The sequence below is a fragment of the Ceratotherium simum genome, chromosome 2 (assembly GCF_057802395.1).
Source record: "Ceratotherium simum simum isolate JZ-2026a chromosome 2, ASM5780239v1, whole genome shotgun sequence".
Lineage (NCBI taxonomy): Eukaryota > Metazoa > Chordata > Mammalia > Perissodactyla > Rhinocerotidae > Ceratotherium > Ceratotherium simum.
Window position 1 is genome coordinate 17,894,252 of NC_141901.1, and position 17,882 is coordinate 17,912,133.

General features: G+C 40.1%; 1 protein-coding gene across 3 annotated transcripts in view; it reads left to right on the forward strand.

Moving 5' to 3' along the window:
• Positions 1–13,671, forward strand: part of NPL (N-acetylneuraminate pyruvate lyase) — a 41,750-nt gene extending 28,079 nt beyond the window's left edge. For 2 of the 3 annotated variants that reach the window (XM_014783366.2, XM_087438810.1), the window contains exons 7-12: positions 1,555–1,647; positions 2,957–3,105; positions 3,219–3,265; positions 5,580–5,664; positions 8,763–8,802; positions 11,503–13,671. In XM_014783366.2, the coding sequence (XP_014638852.1) occupies positions 1,555–1,647; positions 2,957–3,105; positions 3,219–3,265; positions 5,580–5,664; positions 8,763–8,802; positions 11,503–11,687 (599 nt within the window). In that variant the 3' untranslated portion in view covers positions 11,688–13,671. The remainder of the gene's footprint in view (positions 1–1,554; positions 1,648–2,956; positions 3,106–3,218; positions 3,266–5,579; positions 5,665–8,762; positions 8,803–11,502) is intronic. The other variant, XM_087438811.1, reaches the window with a different exon arrangement.
• The last annotated feature ends 4,211 nt before the right edge of the window (positions 13,672–17,882 follow it).

Here is a 17,882-nt window from a genome sequence, read left to right on the forward strand (position 1 = left end):
AATGGCTGCTGGCCTCTTGTGAGGCTCCCTGCAGCGCTGGGCTGTTGTTGGCTCTCTCAGGAGCACACATGAGTGTGGCTGGCCTCAGGCATGGCAGCACACAATGGGGTTTGAGGCATTGGAAGGAGGGGCAGATCTCTTGTGTGGCTGTTTGAGATTGGCAGCACACAAGTCTGCTGTGGACAATGTGCCCCACTGCCCCCAGGCCCACAGACCGTGCCAACGTAGGCCTGCCCTTCACGTACACCCCACCAAGATAGACCCACTCACCCTGCTGTGGAGTCCCACACACCTCACCTAGGTGGGCCCACAGGCTTGCTGGTGGGCAGGGCCAGTTCCTCGGGCAGGCTACCTGCCCTGGCTGTGCTGGATTAAATCGGTGCTCTAGTGGGCAGGGCAAATCCCTGTGCTAACAGGCCAGAGGAGGAAATCCAGTGGTGTCTGCCAGCATCTGTGTCAGCACAACAGCCCTATTAGGTCACAATAATCGCTGCCGCCAGTGTTTCAGTCCTGGGGAGGTGGGCCCAGCTGCCTCCTGCCTGTCTGAGATGCACTCAGAGCTTAGCAAGAGAGTCTCTTTTACCAAAGGACTATGCACCTTTCTTTCTGGTGATTTTGTCTTGGTTTCCGGAATGCGTGAATCTATACATGGGCCCTTTAACAGCAGGCTTTCTTTCCCTGAAGTTTGATAGTTTTTCTGTGGGTATTCCCTGTTGGTTTTAATGGCAAAGCCAGGTATTATGGGAACCCGTCTCGGTTGTGCTGAATCCAAAGGCTGGGATGCCTATTGTGGCATAGATCTCCCACTCAGATCCCCCCCACTCTTCCAAGAAAGGCTTTAAGATTGCCCCCAGCTGTGAAGCGCTGTGGCTAGGATGTGTTTTTTCTTCAGCAGAGGTGTATTTCTGCCCGTTTCACCCTGTCAGTGTTCTCCCTAGTTGTGGGGTTCTATTTATCCAGTTTATAGATCTCTCTCAGAGGAAATGGTTCCACAGGGAGTTGTAGATTTGTTGTGTCCGTGGGAGGAGATGAGTTCAGAGTCCTCCTACACTGCCATCTTCCCAGAATCCTCTGCATCAGTTTTTTAATAGCACTTTAGTATGATAGGAAAAGGCCGGCCCCGTGGCTCATCAGTTAAGTGCGCGCGCTCTGCTGCTGGCGACCCGGGTTCGGATCCCGGGCGTGCACCGATGCAGCGCTTCTCCGGCCATGCTGAGGCCGTGTCCCATGTACAGCAACTAGAAGGACGTGCAGCTGTGACATACAACTATCTACTGGGGCTTTGGGGAAAAAAAATAAATAAATAAATAAAATTATAGTATGGTAGGAAAGTGATCATACTATTTTGGCCTTTCTACAGAAAGGAAAATAAAACTTTGAGTGAAGTGAGTTGCAAAGACATTGCAGTTGCAAGGTCCGGGGATGGTAAGGGTAGTCAAGAATTTTCAGCTTCCATAAAGCATGGTTGCATTTCATTAGATGGTTCATTTTTTACCAGGGAAAGGCAGTGTTTTACACTTGTTCACACTATGACTTTTCCTGCTGTTCTTTCAGATGTCCTGATTAATTTCCTAAAGGAGGTGGCTGCCGCTGCCCCTGCATTGCCATTTTATTACTATCACATTCCTGCCGTGACAGGGATAAAGAGTAAGTACTGCTTCTTTCCCTCCACCTCTCACATTTTACTCTATTCCGCTAAGAAACCCCCACTCCGTCCCACCCCACCCCACCCCACCCCGCATCACAAAAGCATAACACTGTTGACTAGATGTTCCAATTGCTTCAAAATAAGTCACTCATCAAAAATAAGTCAGCCCTGGGGCCGGCCTGGTGGCCTAGTGGTTAAGTTCACACGCTCTGCTTCGGTGGCCTAGGGTTCATGGGTTTGAATCCTAGGCACAGACCTACACATCGCTCATCAAGCCATGCAGTGGCAACATCCCACATACAAAAAATAGAGAAAGATTGACACAGATGTTAGCTCAAGAACAATCTTCCTCAAGCAAAGAGGAAGATTGGCAACAGATGTTAGCTCTGGGCCCATCTTCCTCACCAAAAATAAAAAAATAAAGTCAGCCCTTATCAATCATTGACACCACCTTATAATGGAAGTTAAGTATGAAAGACTAGTTGGCCCCCAAGCGCTTCTAGAAGACACTTTGTGTCTGTCACACACACCTCTCCTTATATGGGAAGACACAGCCTGTAAGCGCCATAGGACAGGGACTGTGTCTACCTTGTACCCTACACTATTCTCGTTGGCTGGCACTTAGGAAGGTACTCTGATCTCTTCTCACTTTTCTTCTAGCTTTTCTTTTATTATTATTATACTTCTCCAGCAAGAAGATTGTTACAATTAGATGAAATTTCTTAGAAGATTATTTTTTAAATCTCATTGCTTTCTAACTTCCTTAAAAGAAAAAACAGAAGTTGTGCTTTATAAATTTATAAATATCTATCTACTGTCTTCAAGGAACGGAAGACTTGGGGCTATAATTTGACAAGTACATAGGAACTACTAGGGCCTGCGCGGTGGTGCAAGCAGTTAAGTGCATGCACTCTGCTGCGGTGGCCCGGAGTTTGCAGGTTCGGATCCCAGGTGCACACCGAAGCACCGCTTGTCAAGCCATGCTGTGGTGGCATCCCATATAAAATAGAGGAAGATGGGCACGGATGTTAGCTCAGGGCCAATCTTCCTCAGCAAAAAAAAAAAAAAAAAAGGATTCACATCAGATGTTAGCTCAGGGCTGATCTTCCTCATAAAAAAATAAATCAAAATTTTTAAAAAGTACATAGGAACTACTAGGTGAAGGCAAGTGATTATGTCCAGTCTGCAGTCAGTTCCAGCTGAGAACAGCCCCTGGTAGCTCAATGCAGCTGTGTAGGGCTGTATGAAATGTTATTTGACATTTTCCAGAGGTGTGCAGGTTAATGAAGCATTTATTGTTTTGAGCAGTTCGTGCTGAGGAGGTGTTGGATGGGATTCAGGAGAAGATCCCCACCTTCCAAGGGCTGAAATTCAGTGACACAGATCTTTTAGACTTCGGGCAGTGTGTTGATCAGAATCGCCAGCGACAGTTTGCTTTCCTTTTTGGGGTGGATGAGGTAAGTCACCCCCTGGCATATCCCAGTAGGTTAGTTTCTGTCCAAAACAATTTATGTAGCATCATTTCTCTTTCTCTTTTTCATAAAAGTGAATACTCTTTCTTTCTGATTAGCAACTGTTGAGTGCTCTGGTGATGGGAGCGACTGGAGCGGTGGGCAGGTAAGCATGACTCATTTTTCCCAATGGTTATAAATGTACAGTACCCCTCCAGGGGCATTCATCACCTAAGTAGTTACCCTTCTTGCGTGTATACCTTTTCTGATGGAAGTTGCCTTTCTTTCCCACATTCTTTCAGTGAAAGGGAATTTAGAGCTTAGCAGTTTGTTAGCAACTCAGTCATTATTAGAAGCACTGTTGGATTAGAGGTGAGGCACACAAGCTGAGAGCATGCACAGAAATCTCTTGGTTATGAATAACAGAAATCCATTCAAGCTAACTTATGTAAAAGAAGGTAAGTTATTATAAAATACTGGGAAATTACATAAAACCCAAGAGGAGGAAGTGCAGCCAGGCCTCAGGATGAGAACCTGGAACTGCAAAGCCCTCAACAGCCAAGGCAGATTCTTCTACGTCTGTGGTCCTCTGGAGACTCTCACCTCTGCATCTCTCTGCACATCCCTTTATTTCCTTCTCTTTCTCTCCAGATGGGCTTTCTCTGCTTCTCCATGCACATGGCCAATCATGATGCCCAAATGTAGCATCTCAGGATATCACTAGGTAGCACTGCCTAGTGAGGTGTCCACCTAAGGTCCAATCAGCTGCAGCCAGGAACGTAGAATGCCTACTCAGCAGAAGGCTTGGGGAAGGCTGGTAACTCCATTAGCATGTCCACTGCACATGTTAACCTAATTCATTAGAAATATACCTGCAAGCAGATTGATTGAAATATTTTCATTAACTGAAAATACATTTCCTCCCCGTAGGAAAAGTACAGGAGAAGCAAAGTAATATTCATAAAGTGTCTTGGTGAGCTTGGCTTTGATGAAGGGTGATTGAGTTGGATGGTCTTTATGGCTTGTTAACCAAGCCAGGATGGCGTGTGGCATCCATCACCAGTATAAGGACATTTCTGCCAAGGAAACCTGGATGCCTGCATTTGTTGACTGTGGAAACTTTTTTCCCCTGGAAATGCTTACTTTTTTGACTCTTGTTTTTTGGCCTCCGTACTAGGCATTTTGATTCTGTCAACGTAGTCTATAAGCAAAGTACATTTGGTTAGACTTCATTTCTTCTTAATTATAATCACATTCCTCTCTGTCTAACTGAGGATACATTTAAAACCACTGGGATTCAAATTTTAGGATTCTGAAACTCCTCAGACATTCATGTACATATTGTGACTTAGGAGTGTTTCACATCTACCAGTGACTTCGCTATTATATTTTATTTTTCCTTAATTTATTACCAGAAGATAATGTGAACTTCACGTTCTTGGAATCTCTTGCTGTTGACTCTGGGGTCTACATATATGGGGTACCAGCAACAACATTCTGTTCTTGGTACATCAAGATAAATACATTTTTCTGACACTGACTTAGTATATGAGAAGTCATTAGAAACTGGGGAAATATCCTTGTTACGAATTTCTATAACCTTCTACCTTGCTGGTTTCCCTAAGAATTCAGTAATTAGTCTAAGATGTTTGTCTTTATTGGTAAGTTAGGGATTTTTTTTTAAGTCCACAAGAACATTTTATCAGATCAAATAACATTCTCACCTTCATTTTTGTTGAATTGTGATAGAAGGCAGCATGAAGTGATGGAAAGCCTTTGTGACAACTCTGTAGCCTGTCTTGGAACTGAGTTTTTTCACAGTGAAATAGAAACCAGTTCTACCTTGCAGGGCTTTGAGAGGATTAGACATAATTTACGTCAAGCAGTTAACAAATGGTCTCTCATTTTACTATTATCATTATTAATGTTATTATTAGAAACTAGTCTCTAGGTAATATGTAAGTTGGCAAAGAATTTAGGTAATCTGTTGGGATTTGCCCCTTTTACTGTGGTGCTCTGTTCACCCAGTTCCTCAGCAGAAGGCTTTGAGGACTCTCCTCAGATATTACACTTTATCCACAGTTCTTATCCAGCGTTGCCCCCAGTGTGGGCCCCGGAGCAGCAGCTGGTCTCAGTTGCTCCCTACCTATTAGACTTCCATCTTTCACTTTTTTTTTCTTTTTCCTAACTTTATCCTTTTTTTGTTTCTCTTCCTTTTCTTTATTCCCTTTGGTGTTCTCTGCTTCCTCTTGGCCCTGCTCCGTGTTGCTGGAAGACTCAACTGAAGACACCTGATCCTCAAATAGATTAGGGCCTACAGATAGACTTCTAGACACCTGATCCTCTAATAGATTAGGGCCTATGAATAGACCTCTAGAAGTCCAGGTATGTTTTTCCCTTTTAAGCAGCAGAGGGGTTTGAAGATCTGGACCTTTCCCACTGAGTTATTGATCCTGCAGTGTGTGCTGTTTTCTTTTCAGTACCTATAATTACCTGGGAAAAAAGACAAACCAGATGTTGGAGGCTTTTGAAAAAAAGGACTTCTCTTCAGCCCTGAACCACCAGGTTAATTTTTTCTTCCCTTCACATAAATCAGGCTTTTTTCTTCCCCACTGGATAATTCTTACGCTCTCTCATCAGCATTCCTACCACACCTGCCCTCATTAAAATCGCCTAGCTGCCTCTTTCTTTGCTTTCTTTCTGTTTCTTACTTTTTCTTGTTTAAAACCAAACCTATCCCCATTGTCTGTGTTCCCTACACATCTAATCAGGACAGGCTCCATACGGGAATGTTCCTCTCTGTTCCTCCTAGAAATGATCTTATTTTTACTGTATGTTCAAAGTATTTTTGTGACTGTAAAATAATAGTGATAGATCTCTGGGAAAATAACCACATGCCATCCCCTTGAGGATGTCACACCTGAGTCACCAGAGTATCTGAAGAATCTATGAAGCTGCTAACATAAAATGGGGAGACTTAATCCAAAGTCAGACAGGTCAGTCTTCTTAACCCTGGAAATGTGCTGAGAACTGAAAACATCCACCAGGCAGGAAACAAGAGCCGAGTGGTTGATCCAGAAGGAGACACCGGCTTTGAAACAGGAAAAGCAGCAGGAGCTAGTGTGTTACAGGGAAGACCCCAGAGGAAATGGTGGCTGCTGTTAATGTTACATGGAGGACAACCTCTCTGTGCAGAGAATGAATAGCCTCACTGAAGGGTAGAACCAGTCTCAGCAGCTGAGTAGGGTGTGTACTTTAGGTAAATGGAATGAGGTGGAAAGAAATAGGGTAGGCACAAGGGAAAGACTTTTAGAGGCCAAGAGGCACAGGGGTTTTCAGAATAATAAAAACGGCTGAGGAGTATCCCAAGAAAATGTGGGAATGAAAGGCATAAGCAAGATTAGAGCAGATGGTCAGTCCCAGTAAAGCTCAGATAAGGGGTCTTTTTGAACAGGACAGGCCACCATCAGGACAATCAGATTAGAGAGCAGAAGTACAAAGCATCCTCGAGGTTAGAGGGAGTGACCTGAGCTCCAACCCAGAGAGAACATGAGGAGGCAGTTGCCAGGAGTGATTAATTATCCCCCACCCTTTAGTCCTGAACATTAAGCCAGGCTAAATCTACTTTCTACCTAAAGTTTAAATAGCTTACTTAATATTCCCCTTTGTTCAGCCCCAGACCAAGTGAAGCTGAGAGCAGGAACCGGGTAGGGACTTTGGAAGCTATGCCGAGTAAACTAAACATTGGCAAGACTTTGGTTTGAATTAAGAGACTAAGTCTGAATTGTGTGGACTCTGCCATCTCTTTGCATTCCTCGTTATTTTTTTTTTCCTTGGCTTCCCAGAAAAAGTTATTTCTGAAAATTCCAACCTGTTCTGAGCTGAACAACAGGGAAATCATAGGATAGAGTAAACTGAAACAGCTGTGATATGGACCTTTTCACTTAGTGGTTTCTTTTATTGGCTGATCTAGTTTCCAGCTCTCTTTTTTTTTTTCCTTTACTCCCACTCAAATCATCCCACTCAACAGTATTGGTAAGGAATTTAGTTGACCACATTCCCTGTTTCTTCTTACAGAAGGCAAGTGCAAGTGGGTCTTGTTTACTCATTTATTCATATGCCAAGGGCTGAGCTGAGGACATAGTTTCAAAAAGGCTGGTCTCTGCCCTAAGGGAGTTTGCAGTCAAATGAAGAAGCAGACAAGGAAAAAGTTAGGGCTAAACTTATTCATTCTCATGGACTTAAATGCCCTCCGTTATATTTATGTAAATGAAATGACACATGTACAAAGATATTCCTTACAGCATTGTTTATAATAGCAAAAGACGGAAACAACCCAAATATCCATCCATAATGTTAAATACATTATGTTTGAGTTATGCAGTGGAATTACGTACAGCCCTTTAAAAGGAAGAGATGGGTTTATATGTACAGATCTGGAAAGATCTCCATGATATATTAAGTGTAAAAAGCGGCAAAGTACAAACTTGTGAATGTAATGTGCTACAGCTTATATGTGAGGGAAAAAAGAACATATATGTTTGTAAGGCTCTTGGTATTAAATTTTACTCTGCATTGAAGTTTTTATTATTAGTATCCAATTGATTAAAACAACATAAAAGTAAAATGTTATTGAAAATGCATCTCTTAATGAGATGGATGGGTGTCTTTTTTTATGAATTAGTTCATGAATTCATGGATGAATGTTACTTAATGCTAGGATAAGTTAAAATTCAGCATCGATACTATTTCTGTTTTTTGATTTTAGAGAAATAACTTCTGTGAAACCCCATTCCTATAAATTAGTAGATAAGAATGGAAGAAATTTTGTTGTAGCAATGTCACTCAATTCTTCGAACAGTTTTTGAATCATATGCCAAAAATCACAGAATGCTTGATCATTTAATGATTTTCAGCTGACAACCTGAGTAACAACATTGGAAGCAATGTTGAAAACAAAAAACTGAAAACTCTATGATTTTTTAGAGGACTTGTTATCCATTAATTAGAGGAATCACTCTGTCACTCTTTGTCAGTGCCAATACCAACATTTTGATTGGCTCCTTTATTTGGTTCCCAGAGGTGTCCTGAGGCAGTGATATAGGAGGTATGTTTTTCAAAAATGGGAGAAGAAGGACTGTGAAAGGGGAAATATAAAAGGACAACCTGCACCTCCATTACATGTGAATTCTTATTCTGATCAGTTTTAGAAAATAGCACTTTGGAAGTTGAGGATATATAAATTGAGTCCAGTAAATCTTAGCCTTCGCCAGGTGCCCCTTAGGTGTCTTGACAGGTGCCCCAGAGGTTAGTGTACCCCACTTGGAAAACAACTGCACTAGCTGATAAGTTTACCTACGTAAGCCAGATGGATAAAGGGTGCCTTCCGCCATCTTAACTCTCTCTGGTACAATTCTATCATTGGAGCTTCTTTTCTACATGGGCCCATTTTATAAACTTCTGTGTATGAAAAGATCCTATCTTCTCCTGGATGGATCTCAACCATCCTCACTTGGCTGTTTTTCTCCACTCTGACACACCTTTAGAAAACTAAGGTGTGTGGACTATTATAGACGGGAGTTTCTGCAATTTGACCTCTAAATGCTTTAAATTGTTATCACAGTTCAGTAATACTGACTATAGATTTGTTTGTTCCTTTCCAGTTTTGTATTCAGAGATTTATCAACTTTGTGGTCAAACTAGGTAAGTTTCCTGCTTCGTCTGCTACTGGAGAGTGTAAAGGAAAGGGACTTCTCTGAGGGTTTCAGAGAAAGTGAGGGGGGACTTTCATCACTCTGTCTGAAAGTCCAACAAGAACACTTTTTAATGCTTTGTTGTACGCAGAGTTTTATTTCCAATACTAACCTTCAGGGCCAACCCTATAAAATGGTGAAGTAAACCTAGTTGGAAGGTCTTTGGCACCCTTCTACAAATCTCTCTCCTCCATTTTAGCACTTTGTTCACCTCCCCGCTCTGTACACACACCACTTTTTGTTCCTTCTCTCCTATACCAGCAGCACTCCTTCCCTTTACTTGCCTCTGCTTATTAAAATTCTACAGCCACACTATAGCTGATTTCAGCCTAAGTGCTTGGAGGAAGGGAGTTTGAATATAGATCTTACTAAACCGTGAATGACTGAAAGCTCTCCCAAGAGTGTCTGCAATTTAAAAAGAGTTTGTTCACACAAATAAGCTTAAATAGATGGAGGTTTGGATAGACGACAAGGTAAAATTTGAGGAAAATATGATGAATTTTATTAGAGAAACCTCTCCAGAGTCTCCAAGTCTTATCCCATAACAAATGACCAAGGCCACCATTCACTCCACTTCTGCAAGAGATTGGCCCTTCCTGAGAACCTGGGTCAAGTCCAGGAAAAGTTTTAGGTTTATTCTTGGCAGACATCCCACCTCCTCTTCAGAGCCTTTCTGCCTCATCCTGGCAACTCCTCCCGAGCCCCAAGCACCTGTTATGTATTATGCCCTTCATTCTCATAGGGTTCTCAGCTAGCTCTCTGAATCCTTCAAAGACAGTGTTTCCCATTTGCTTTTCCACCTTCATGATTTTTGTCATATTTGTGTGCTATGAGTGCTGTTAGTTACCTGTTATTATCCCCTTGTCCTAAGCAATATTTTTCCCAAAATTTTGGTTTTGTTATGATAGTTATATGTTCCTAAAGTGCACTAAAGTAGATATTGAACTATTAAATTTTTAAAAGAACTAAAAGTTTATCTGTGTTTATAAGACCATTTTGCATACCAGCAGTAATACTGCAACAGTTTTGCAAAATATACCTCTAAGATATTAGCTGAAAGGATTTACTCTTTTGGCAGAATATTTGCATTTTAAAAGGAGACTCCTGAAGATAGTTTTTATGATCTAAAAGAACATATCTTAAGACTTCCTTGAGGATTGGAGTTTTCATGGTTTAGTCAAAGACAGACTTATCTTAATAAACTTTAAGTCTTATGAAGGTAGCTCCCTATTCCACTATTCATAATAAGCCTGGGAGGGCCATTTTGCATTCATCAAACTATAGTCTATATATTTAGTCATGCTAGTATTTTTCTTTCTAATGCTCAATTGTTACTGTAACTAAGTTCACTTAGCAAAAGAAAGTTATTTATCATACCTTGGATCCAAAAGCAATAGCCAGTTAAGAAAACAAATATCTTTCTCTCTCTGCTGAATTCTGGATTATTTTCTTAGATCTACCTTCAAAATCACTAATTCTATCTTTAGCTATGTTTTCTCCTGTTTAGTTTCACTAATTTTATATTTTTCCTTTACAGTATTTCTTTTTTGGCTTTTTTTCAAATCTTAATCTTTTTATATGCCCTTCATTTAGCCTATGGCTTCTACTCTTTCTTTTTCTCCATGAAGTCTCTTTCAGAATTTTGTATCATATGAAATTTGTCAGCTGTGGCATTTGCTGGCTCTCCTGCAGCTTCTTTTTCCTTATGTGCTTTGTAATTTCTGAACTCATCTTCAGAAACTGTCATTTTCTGGGGAATCCTTTGTGCTCTAGGTTGTGAGGTGTCCAGTCAAGTGGTTTTACATTTGCCTCTGCTAGGACACTATAGTTTCACCAGTTCTAACCAGTCTTTAGGTTAATTTCTTAGTCTGGTTCCTATACCAAGTGTGTAATGCAAATATGGATCCATATTTATATACAGCACAGGCTTGGGGTTTCTTTCATATGATCTTTTTCCATCCACAGCCCTGGCAGAAGTCAAGCTTCTTTGCCTCTCTATCCCCAGGCCAGTGGGCTGGGCTTTTTTCTATTGCTTTTCACAGAAGGCTAGCTACCAGTTTCATACAGGGAATTTAATTCCAGGTCCTTGCTGTGCACAGACCCAAGGCTTCATTTTGCATTCCTGCTCCAGTTTTATAACACCAGCTCTAAAACAGTAGCACTGACTCATAAACTACTTTAAATAGTGCATTTCTCAGGGACTTCTTAGATGTGCTTGAGCTAAATTCTCTCCTAGAGATGAAGTCCATTTGACTTCATTGGTCATTTGACCAACAACGGTATATCCCTGAGTCAGATTATCCTATGGACCACTTGGCTTCAGCTCCTCCTCACCACTCTGACCTCTTTATTCCAGATAACTTTGGTCCCTCCTTCTTGCTTTTGAGGTTGACTTTGCATCTTACTTTGAGTCTTTGTTTTACAGTTTGTCAACTTGTTAAGAATTTTCCAGCATTTCTATGTATTTGAGGCAGGAAGAAGGATTTCCTATGTCTGCTCGGTCTGCCATATTGACTAGAAATGTTCCCATCTTTTAGTACCACCTTATCCTATTGTAGTAGTCACTGTAAGAATATGATCTCTCCTTTGGGATGTTTGTGGTGAAGCTGACAGTCCCAGTCATGTTTCCTCATTTATTTTTCCTGTCTAGGTTTTGGAGTGTCACAGACCAAAGCCATCATGACTCTGGTCTCCGGGATTCCAATGGGCCCACCCCGGCTTCCACTGCAGAAAGCCTCCAGGGAGTTTACTGATAATGCTGAAGCTAAACTGAAGAGCCTGGATTTCCTTTCTTTCAATGATTTAAAGGAAGGAAACTTGGAAGCCTGTAGTTAGTGCCTCTCTATTAAATCAGAGTGTGTACATTGAGACATAATCCATCTTGAATAGTGCATTCATTTCTCAAGGACTTTTTAGAAGAGCTTGAACTAAACTCTCTGCTAGCAAATGAAATCTCACGTCAATCAACAAGTATTTAAGTACCTACTATGATCCTTAAAAAGTTTTATTTTGTGAAGAGGGAAAAACTCTAAAAGGAGTCATGAGCCCTAAGTCATTCAGTATTTCACACAATTTTTGTGGAGAAATTTCTGCTTATATGGATGAGATGGAATCAGAAGGAAAATTGTAATTGGTTAATTTCAGCTGCCTTTATAAAGGAGCTGTCATTATCTTGATTTCTGATTCTTAATCCTATGTTAAATTTTTCTAATTTTAAACCACTATGATGTACTTTCATTTTAATAAATATTCATTTGGAATCTAGGACAACTCGGAGCTTTTGCTTTTAGGCAGGCACACTAACTTTAATGCCAAATTACAACATGACTCAGCTATACACAACTGTTAACACACCAGCTCACTTGGCTGCTCAGTCTAACTCTAGAACATCTGCTTTCAGATTAATTGCAACATCACAGTTTTCCCCCCAAACAATGGGTAAGGTGAAAACTTGCTTCAGTTCTTATAACTAAAGGGCCCACTAGAGTGGTTTTCACATAACAAAGGAAAGGCCTTCCCCAAAGAAGAATTCATTCAAGTCTCCGCTTGTTGCTATACAGAGAACTCAAAGCTCAAAGTTTCAAAGGAAGAGCTCTGTTCTGGGCACCACAAACTTCCCCTCTCCTCAGTGAGAAGAAAGTCTCTCCCCCTGCAGCACCCTGAACTGTTGGAGGTGAAGGCCAACTTCCCTGCTACGGTGAGCCAAGGGCCACTGTTATTTGCCCTTCACGGTTTCAAGCAGTCACTTTTCTTCAGTGATAGAAAATTTGGGGGTGACCCAAACGTCTCACTTTAGTTTTCTCTCCACACTTTCTTTACTCTTTTCTTTCTCTCTAATATATCTCTGGCTGTTCAGTCTGCTTTCTAACACACCCTGCTGTATGCTTTCTGGTAACCAAGTGTATTGACAGTTAACCTCTGGTGATTTTAAACTTGGTTATCCTGTCTGTTAATTTCCTAAGATTTTGTTTTTGTTTCTTCTCTAAGTAGTCTGCTCATTGGCAGAGGAAACGTATTTGAAATTCATACGCTTTACTTTTTAATTCTTAAAAAGAGAACTTTTTCAAAATGAGAATTTTAAATTATCGGTAGATTCACTTATCTTTGCTAACCCTTTCTTTAATTGGTCAGCTGGCTAAGGGTTGTTACATTTGTCTCTCCTCACTGCTCTTTTTTTTTTTTAGTTATTTTGTTGTGGTCATGTTGGCTTACAATATTGTATAAATTTCAAGTGTACATTTTTATATTTCAGTTCCTGTATAGACTGCATCGTGTTCACCACCAACAGTCTAGTTTTTATCTGTCACCACACATATGTGCCCCTTTACCCCTTTCACCCTCTCCCCACCCACTTGCCCTCTAGTAACCACTAATCTGTTCTCCTTATCTATATGTTTGTTTATCTTCCACATGTGAGTCCTCACTTCTCTTTTTGCCCAGGAATGACATGTACTGTTTTCTCATATTTCTTTCTCCTTCAGGAGTAAGGTATCTGAATTAGAAGTTGAACCACCATGGGTCATGTGAGCTTATATTCTATCTCATTGCAACTTTTATTTCTTTATAAATAAGAAGAACTTAACTTCCTGAAAGAAGCAAAGTGAGGTTTTTGTTACAATGTTTGGTTCTAAGGATGCGATATCCTTACTTAATGATACTAAAGCCAAATTAATTATTCACTGAAGATAAATCATGGGTATCCACTAAGCAAAAAACTCTGTTTTTCTATTTTTGCTCTTTTGAAGTCAATGCTTAGAGGACTTTTAAGATGGTTAATGAAATCTTTTGAATATAAAGAGAAATATGATTAAAAAAATGACCATGGCTGAGTTTAGCTCTATTTTAACATCCAACTCTTTAGAAGTGAATAATTATTATATAGCAGTCGGTTACTAATAATGCCTTTAATCGCAAGTAAAATTTTGGAATAGTATGAACTTACTGTTATCTTTGAATTTAGTTTTTAATGTTAAAACTGAAGTAATGACATGAAATATTTCATTCAACACAATACTAAAAGCTGATTTTTAACCTCTGTTTTAAGATGGAAATCTGAGATCAGTTCAGTGGGGATGGTTGGAAGGACAAAGTGATTTCAGGGGCTGGTTTTACTTGGGATGTCTCTTGAGTTTATTCAAAGATGTAGGAAGATGCTGTGGTGTGTGGGGTGGGGGGGAGTGGGTAATGCATATTCTTCCCCAGAAAGGCTGTTTTCTACAACTTGAGAGAAATTTCCTTTTTATGATCACCTGAAGGGCATAGAACATCCCTGCTCTCAGGACTCTGAAGTCTAAGAGGGGGCTGGGCTGGGCTGAGGGACTTTCTAGAGTGACTCTGTAACCCAAGGCCAGTAGTCCCCTGGGCTCACCTAGGCTTTTCATATGAGGAGAAATGGAGTGGGACTTACATGCCCATCAAATCAAGAAGAGCAAACAATGTATCTAACCCATTTAACCACCCCCCTTATCACATGCTCACTCAGCCCCCAATTTCCTTCTGTGAAACTAAGAAGGAACCTTGGAACCAAAAATATGCAAACAGCAGAGCCAAGCCCTTGGTAGAAGTGGGGCGTCACCTTGCACTTTGGTTTCTGAAGCTGAGACAAGGCTACCTGGTGGACAAAATAACTGCCCTAAATAGTTTTTCTTTCTCAATCCCTTTGGTGACTCTTAGGAAATCATTTGATACATAGGACACTTCTTTTGCATTTTAAGTTAAACAACCAAAAGAAAAACCTTACAGGAACTTCTTAAATTTTATCACACAATAGTAAATGTAATGGAATGGATTCCACAACATGCATATAGAACTGGTATCCAGCAAGACTTATTACCTGTATGTGTGTACCAGTTACAAGGAGTGTTCAAGTTCTGTGCCAGATGGACCACCTAAGGAGACTGGACATCAAGTGTTCACCTCTGATACATCTTCTCTACAGCAGCTGGAATTCCCTTCATAAATGCCAGGGTCCCAGGTTTGAGCCACATGTTGGGTAAGGCCCTGTTGGCACAGCAGTGTTTGCAAATGCCAACCTTTGGTGTGAGGAACACCCCTCCTCCCACCCATTAGCAAGCAACAAACATTATCTTAGAGGTGCTGGAAGTGGGCTCCCACTAGTGGGCAAGCACATCAGCATCTCAGAGTGATCTATAGTCCAAGTTCAATTTGGCCCCTTTATAGGTTACCCTGCATCAGGTAGAAGGAGGTGGTACAATTACCACGTACAACATCCCTGGGAATCCTTGGACTGGGCTGAATCGAAGTGATCAACCTCAGGGCTTGAGTGAACAGGCACATCTAAAGCATCTCTCACTGAGAGCTGCAAATAATACTCGTAAGCCTAGGTAGTCTTCAGGTTGCAGTTGCTATCTGGACTCCCCGGAACGTTGGTCCAATTAGTATTGTCCTTTTCCTAAGGAAATAGCCTCAACCAGCTTTGATGTCTGAATTTGAGCAGCCCTCCAGAATCATTCCACCGAGTATCCTTCACCTTTTGGTCTTGCAGTTGTCTATACAGAACTGCACCTGTCTGTAGGTCTTCCACTGGGATCATTCGGTATGGTCAGAAGAAAGTGATGAAGGATGGGGGTGCAAGAGAAGAGAGACCAACTTCCATGAGGTAGTAAGGGAGGGCTTCTCTGAGCCCATTAGAGTTAATCTGAGATTAGAAAGCTGAGAAGGAGTCAGGCAGGTGAAGAGTGGCAGAGGATGCATTCCAGGTAGGATGCACAGATTTGACAATTTCAAGGCACAGAAGAGTCTGGAGTTTGAAGAACTGAACAGGAGCCAGTGGACCAGAGTTCAGACACCAAGGAAAGAATAGGAAGGAAAGAGTTTAAAGGGTTTGAAAGGAGACAGGTCCTATAAGGCCTTGTAAGTCAGAGGAGCATTAAACTAAAGGTGTTTTTCTGGCTATAACTTTATTTTTAGTGTAAAATAACTATAAGCCCCACAAAAGACTGAAAAATTGGTAAAGGAAATGGTGCAGAAGGAAGAAAAGAAAGTTTACAATAAGGCTTTATAGCATTATAGTTCATGTACAAACTATATTGTTACAAATTGTTGTTTATTATTTATATAAACTTGTTTTGTGGAAAAATTGATATATTTTTCTATCTGAAATTTTTAGTTTTCTTGAGGTTGGATAATATGCATCATAATTTTTCTGCTTAAAATTAAGGAAAATATTTTTTACTTTAGTTGCTTTTCATTTAGCAGTAGGGTTTTCAGGAGTGAATTAAACATATTATTTAAGGATAGGTATACTTATATTCTGCACCAGATAATTCTAGTATCTAAAACATTTACAGGTATGATTCTGCTGTCTTTTTTTTTTATGCTGGTTCTCAATCCTGGTACTTTACTTTGGATCCTCACATTTTGTGATTTTTAAATTTGAGATTATGTTCAATGGAACCTTATCTGTTGGAATTATTTGAAGTCTGGATGGAAGATGCATTCTACCAAGGAGGATATGGTTTTAATTCATCCAAGTGATTTATCCCTGCTAACTAGTGACCACTTGAAAGTAATTGACTTGGGATTTTGGGGGGTATCACAGGAAGTGAATCTTTTTTTCCCTCTACCCAGCATCTAGTTTGTAACAGACAAGTTTTGCTAATATGCTCTTCTTCTGGGTTTGTTTTCTGTTGTTGTTATTTTTGGTTTGTTTTTCTTGTTGTTTTATTGTTGCTATTGTTCACTTTTCACTGAAGATGTAAGGCATTCTGGCTGTATGTGTGGGTCGTCTCAGCGCCTGCATTCTGGGCACCCTCCAGGCTTTGTCTCCTCTCTTCTAAGCCCCATGCAGCTTTTAGTAAAAGGAAGCTCAAGTTCATCAGGGATCAGCAGACTCTTTCAGGGTAAGTGCTTAAATCAGGGTTCCCTTGCCCCTTTGGATGCATTTATTCACTTCACGTTTGTCTACCTTTAAGGCATTTTCTTTCTTGGCAGCACAGCAATGCATTTTTTTATTGTATTCAACATTTTTATTATTTTTAAGTGGCATTATTTAGGGCATCACCATTTTTTTTCAAGCTTTTGGAATCTTTTGCTTTAGATGCCTCTTTTAAATACAGCAAATTTATATTTTGCTGTGTGTTCCAATCTGACAGTCATTTTCTCTTAATAGGTAAGTGTATCCCATTTACCTTTATTAAAAGTTTTTCTAAAGTAGTTCGTGAAAATACAGTACATTCTATACTAGTATCCAATAGAAAATTACAAATTCTGAATATGTGAGACTATTTAATTAACACTGAAAAAAGGCAAAATCCCATTACCTTATAGAAATGTATTAGTATCAGTGAGAGCTGGTATAAAGCAGGCAACAAAATGCTCAAATATACAAATGCATGGGGAAATAAAGCCCCACACCATAACACGGGAACCATAACAGAAATGTAAATATCATGTTTCAACGACTCTATAAGTAAGAAGCAAGCCAAATTGTGACGTTAAACCAATTCCTATAGAATAAAGGCAGAGAAAGCAAATATAACTGTAAAAGTAGAACAAAGCAAGTAGTAAAATCCAATGAACTTGAATAAATTTCTATACAGGTAGCCATAGAACTTGCAGATAAACAAATGATTTAATAGAAACTGGTACAATGGATGTAGAAAAATAATACATGTGAATGACTTCCAATGTCATGCTTGCTTGTGAAAAAAAAAAAGCAAATATTCACTGATATATATGCACAGCAAGCCATAAAAAAAAGTAAGAATTCTATTAGAAATGGCATTTCAGTGAATACCATAACTATATAACAAGGAAGAAAATAATTTTAGAGGTATCAGATATGTTTTATTCTTCATCCTCAAAATCTAGACAATCATTTCTGCTGGGATCCGGGTTATATGCTTCATCTGTGACATTCATCACATTAAGAGTCATCAGTCCTTTAAATCTAAGCCATTATCAGTATAATTATTAATTCTACTTTTTAGAAATGGTTTAACTTTTCTGCTGTTTTAAAGTATTGTATTTGGTGTGTCTAGGTACTTTTAGGCCCCTTCCTTATTTTCT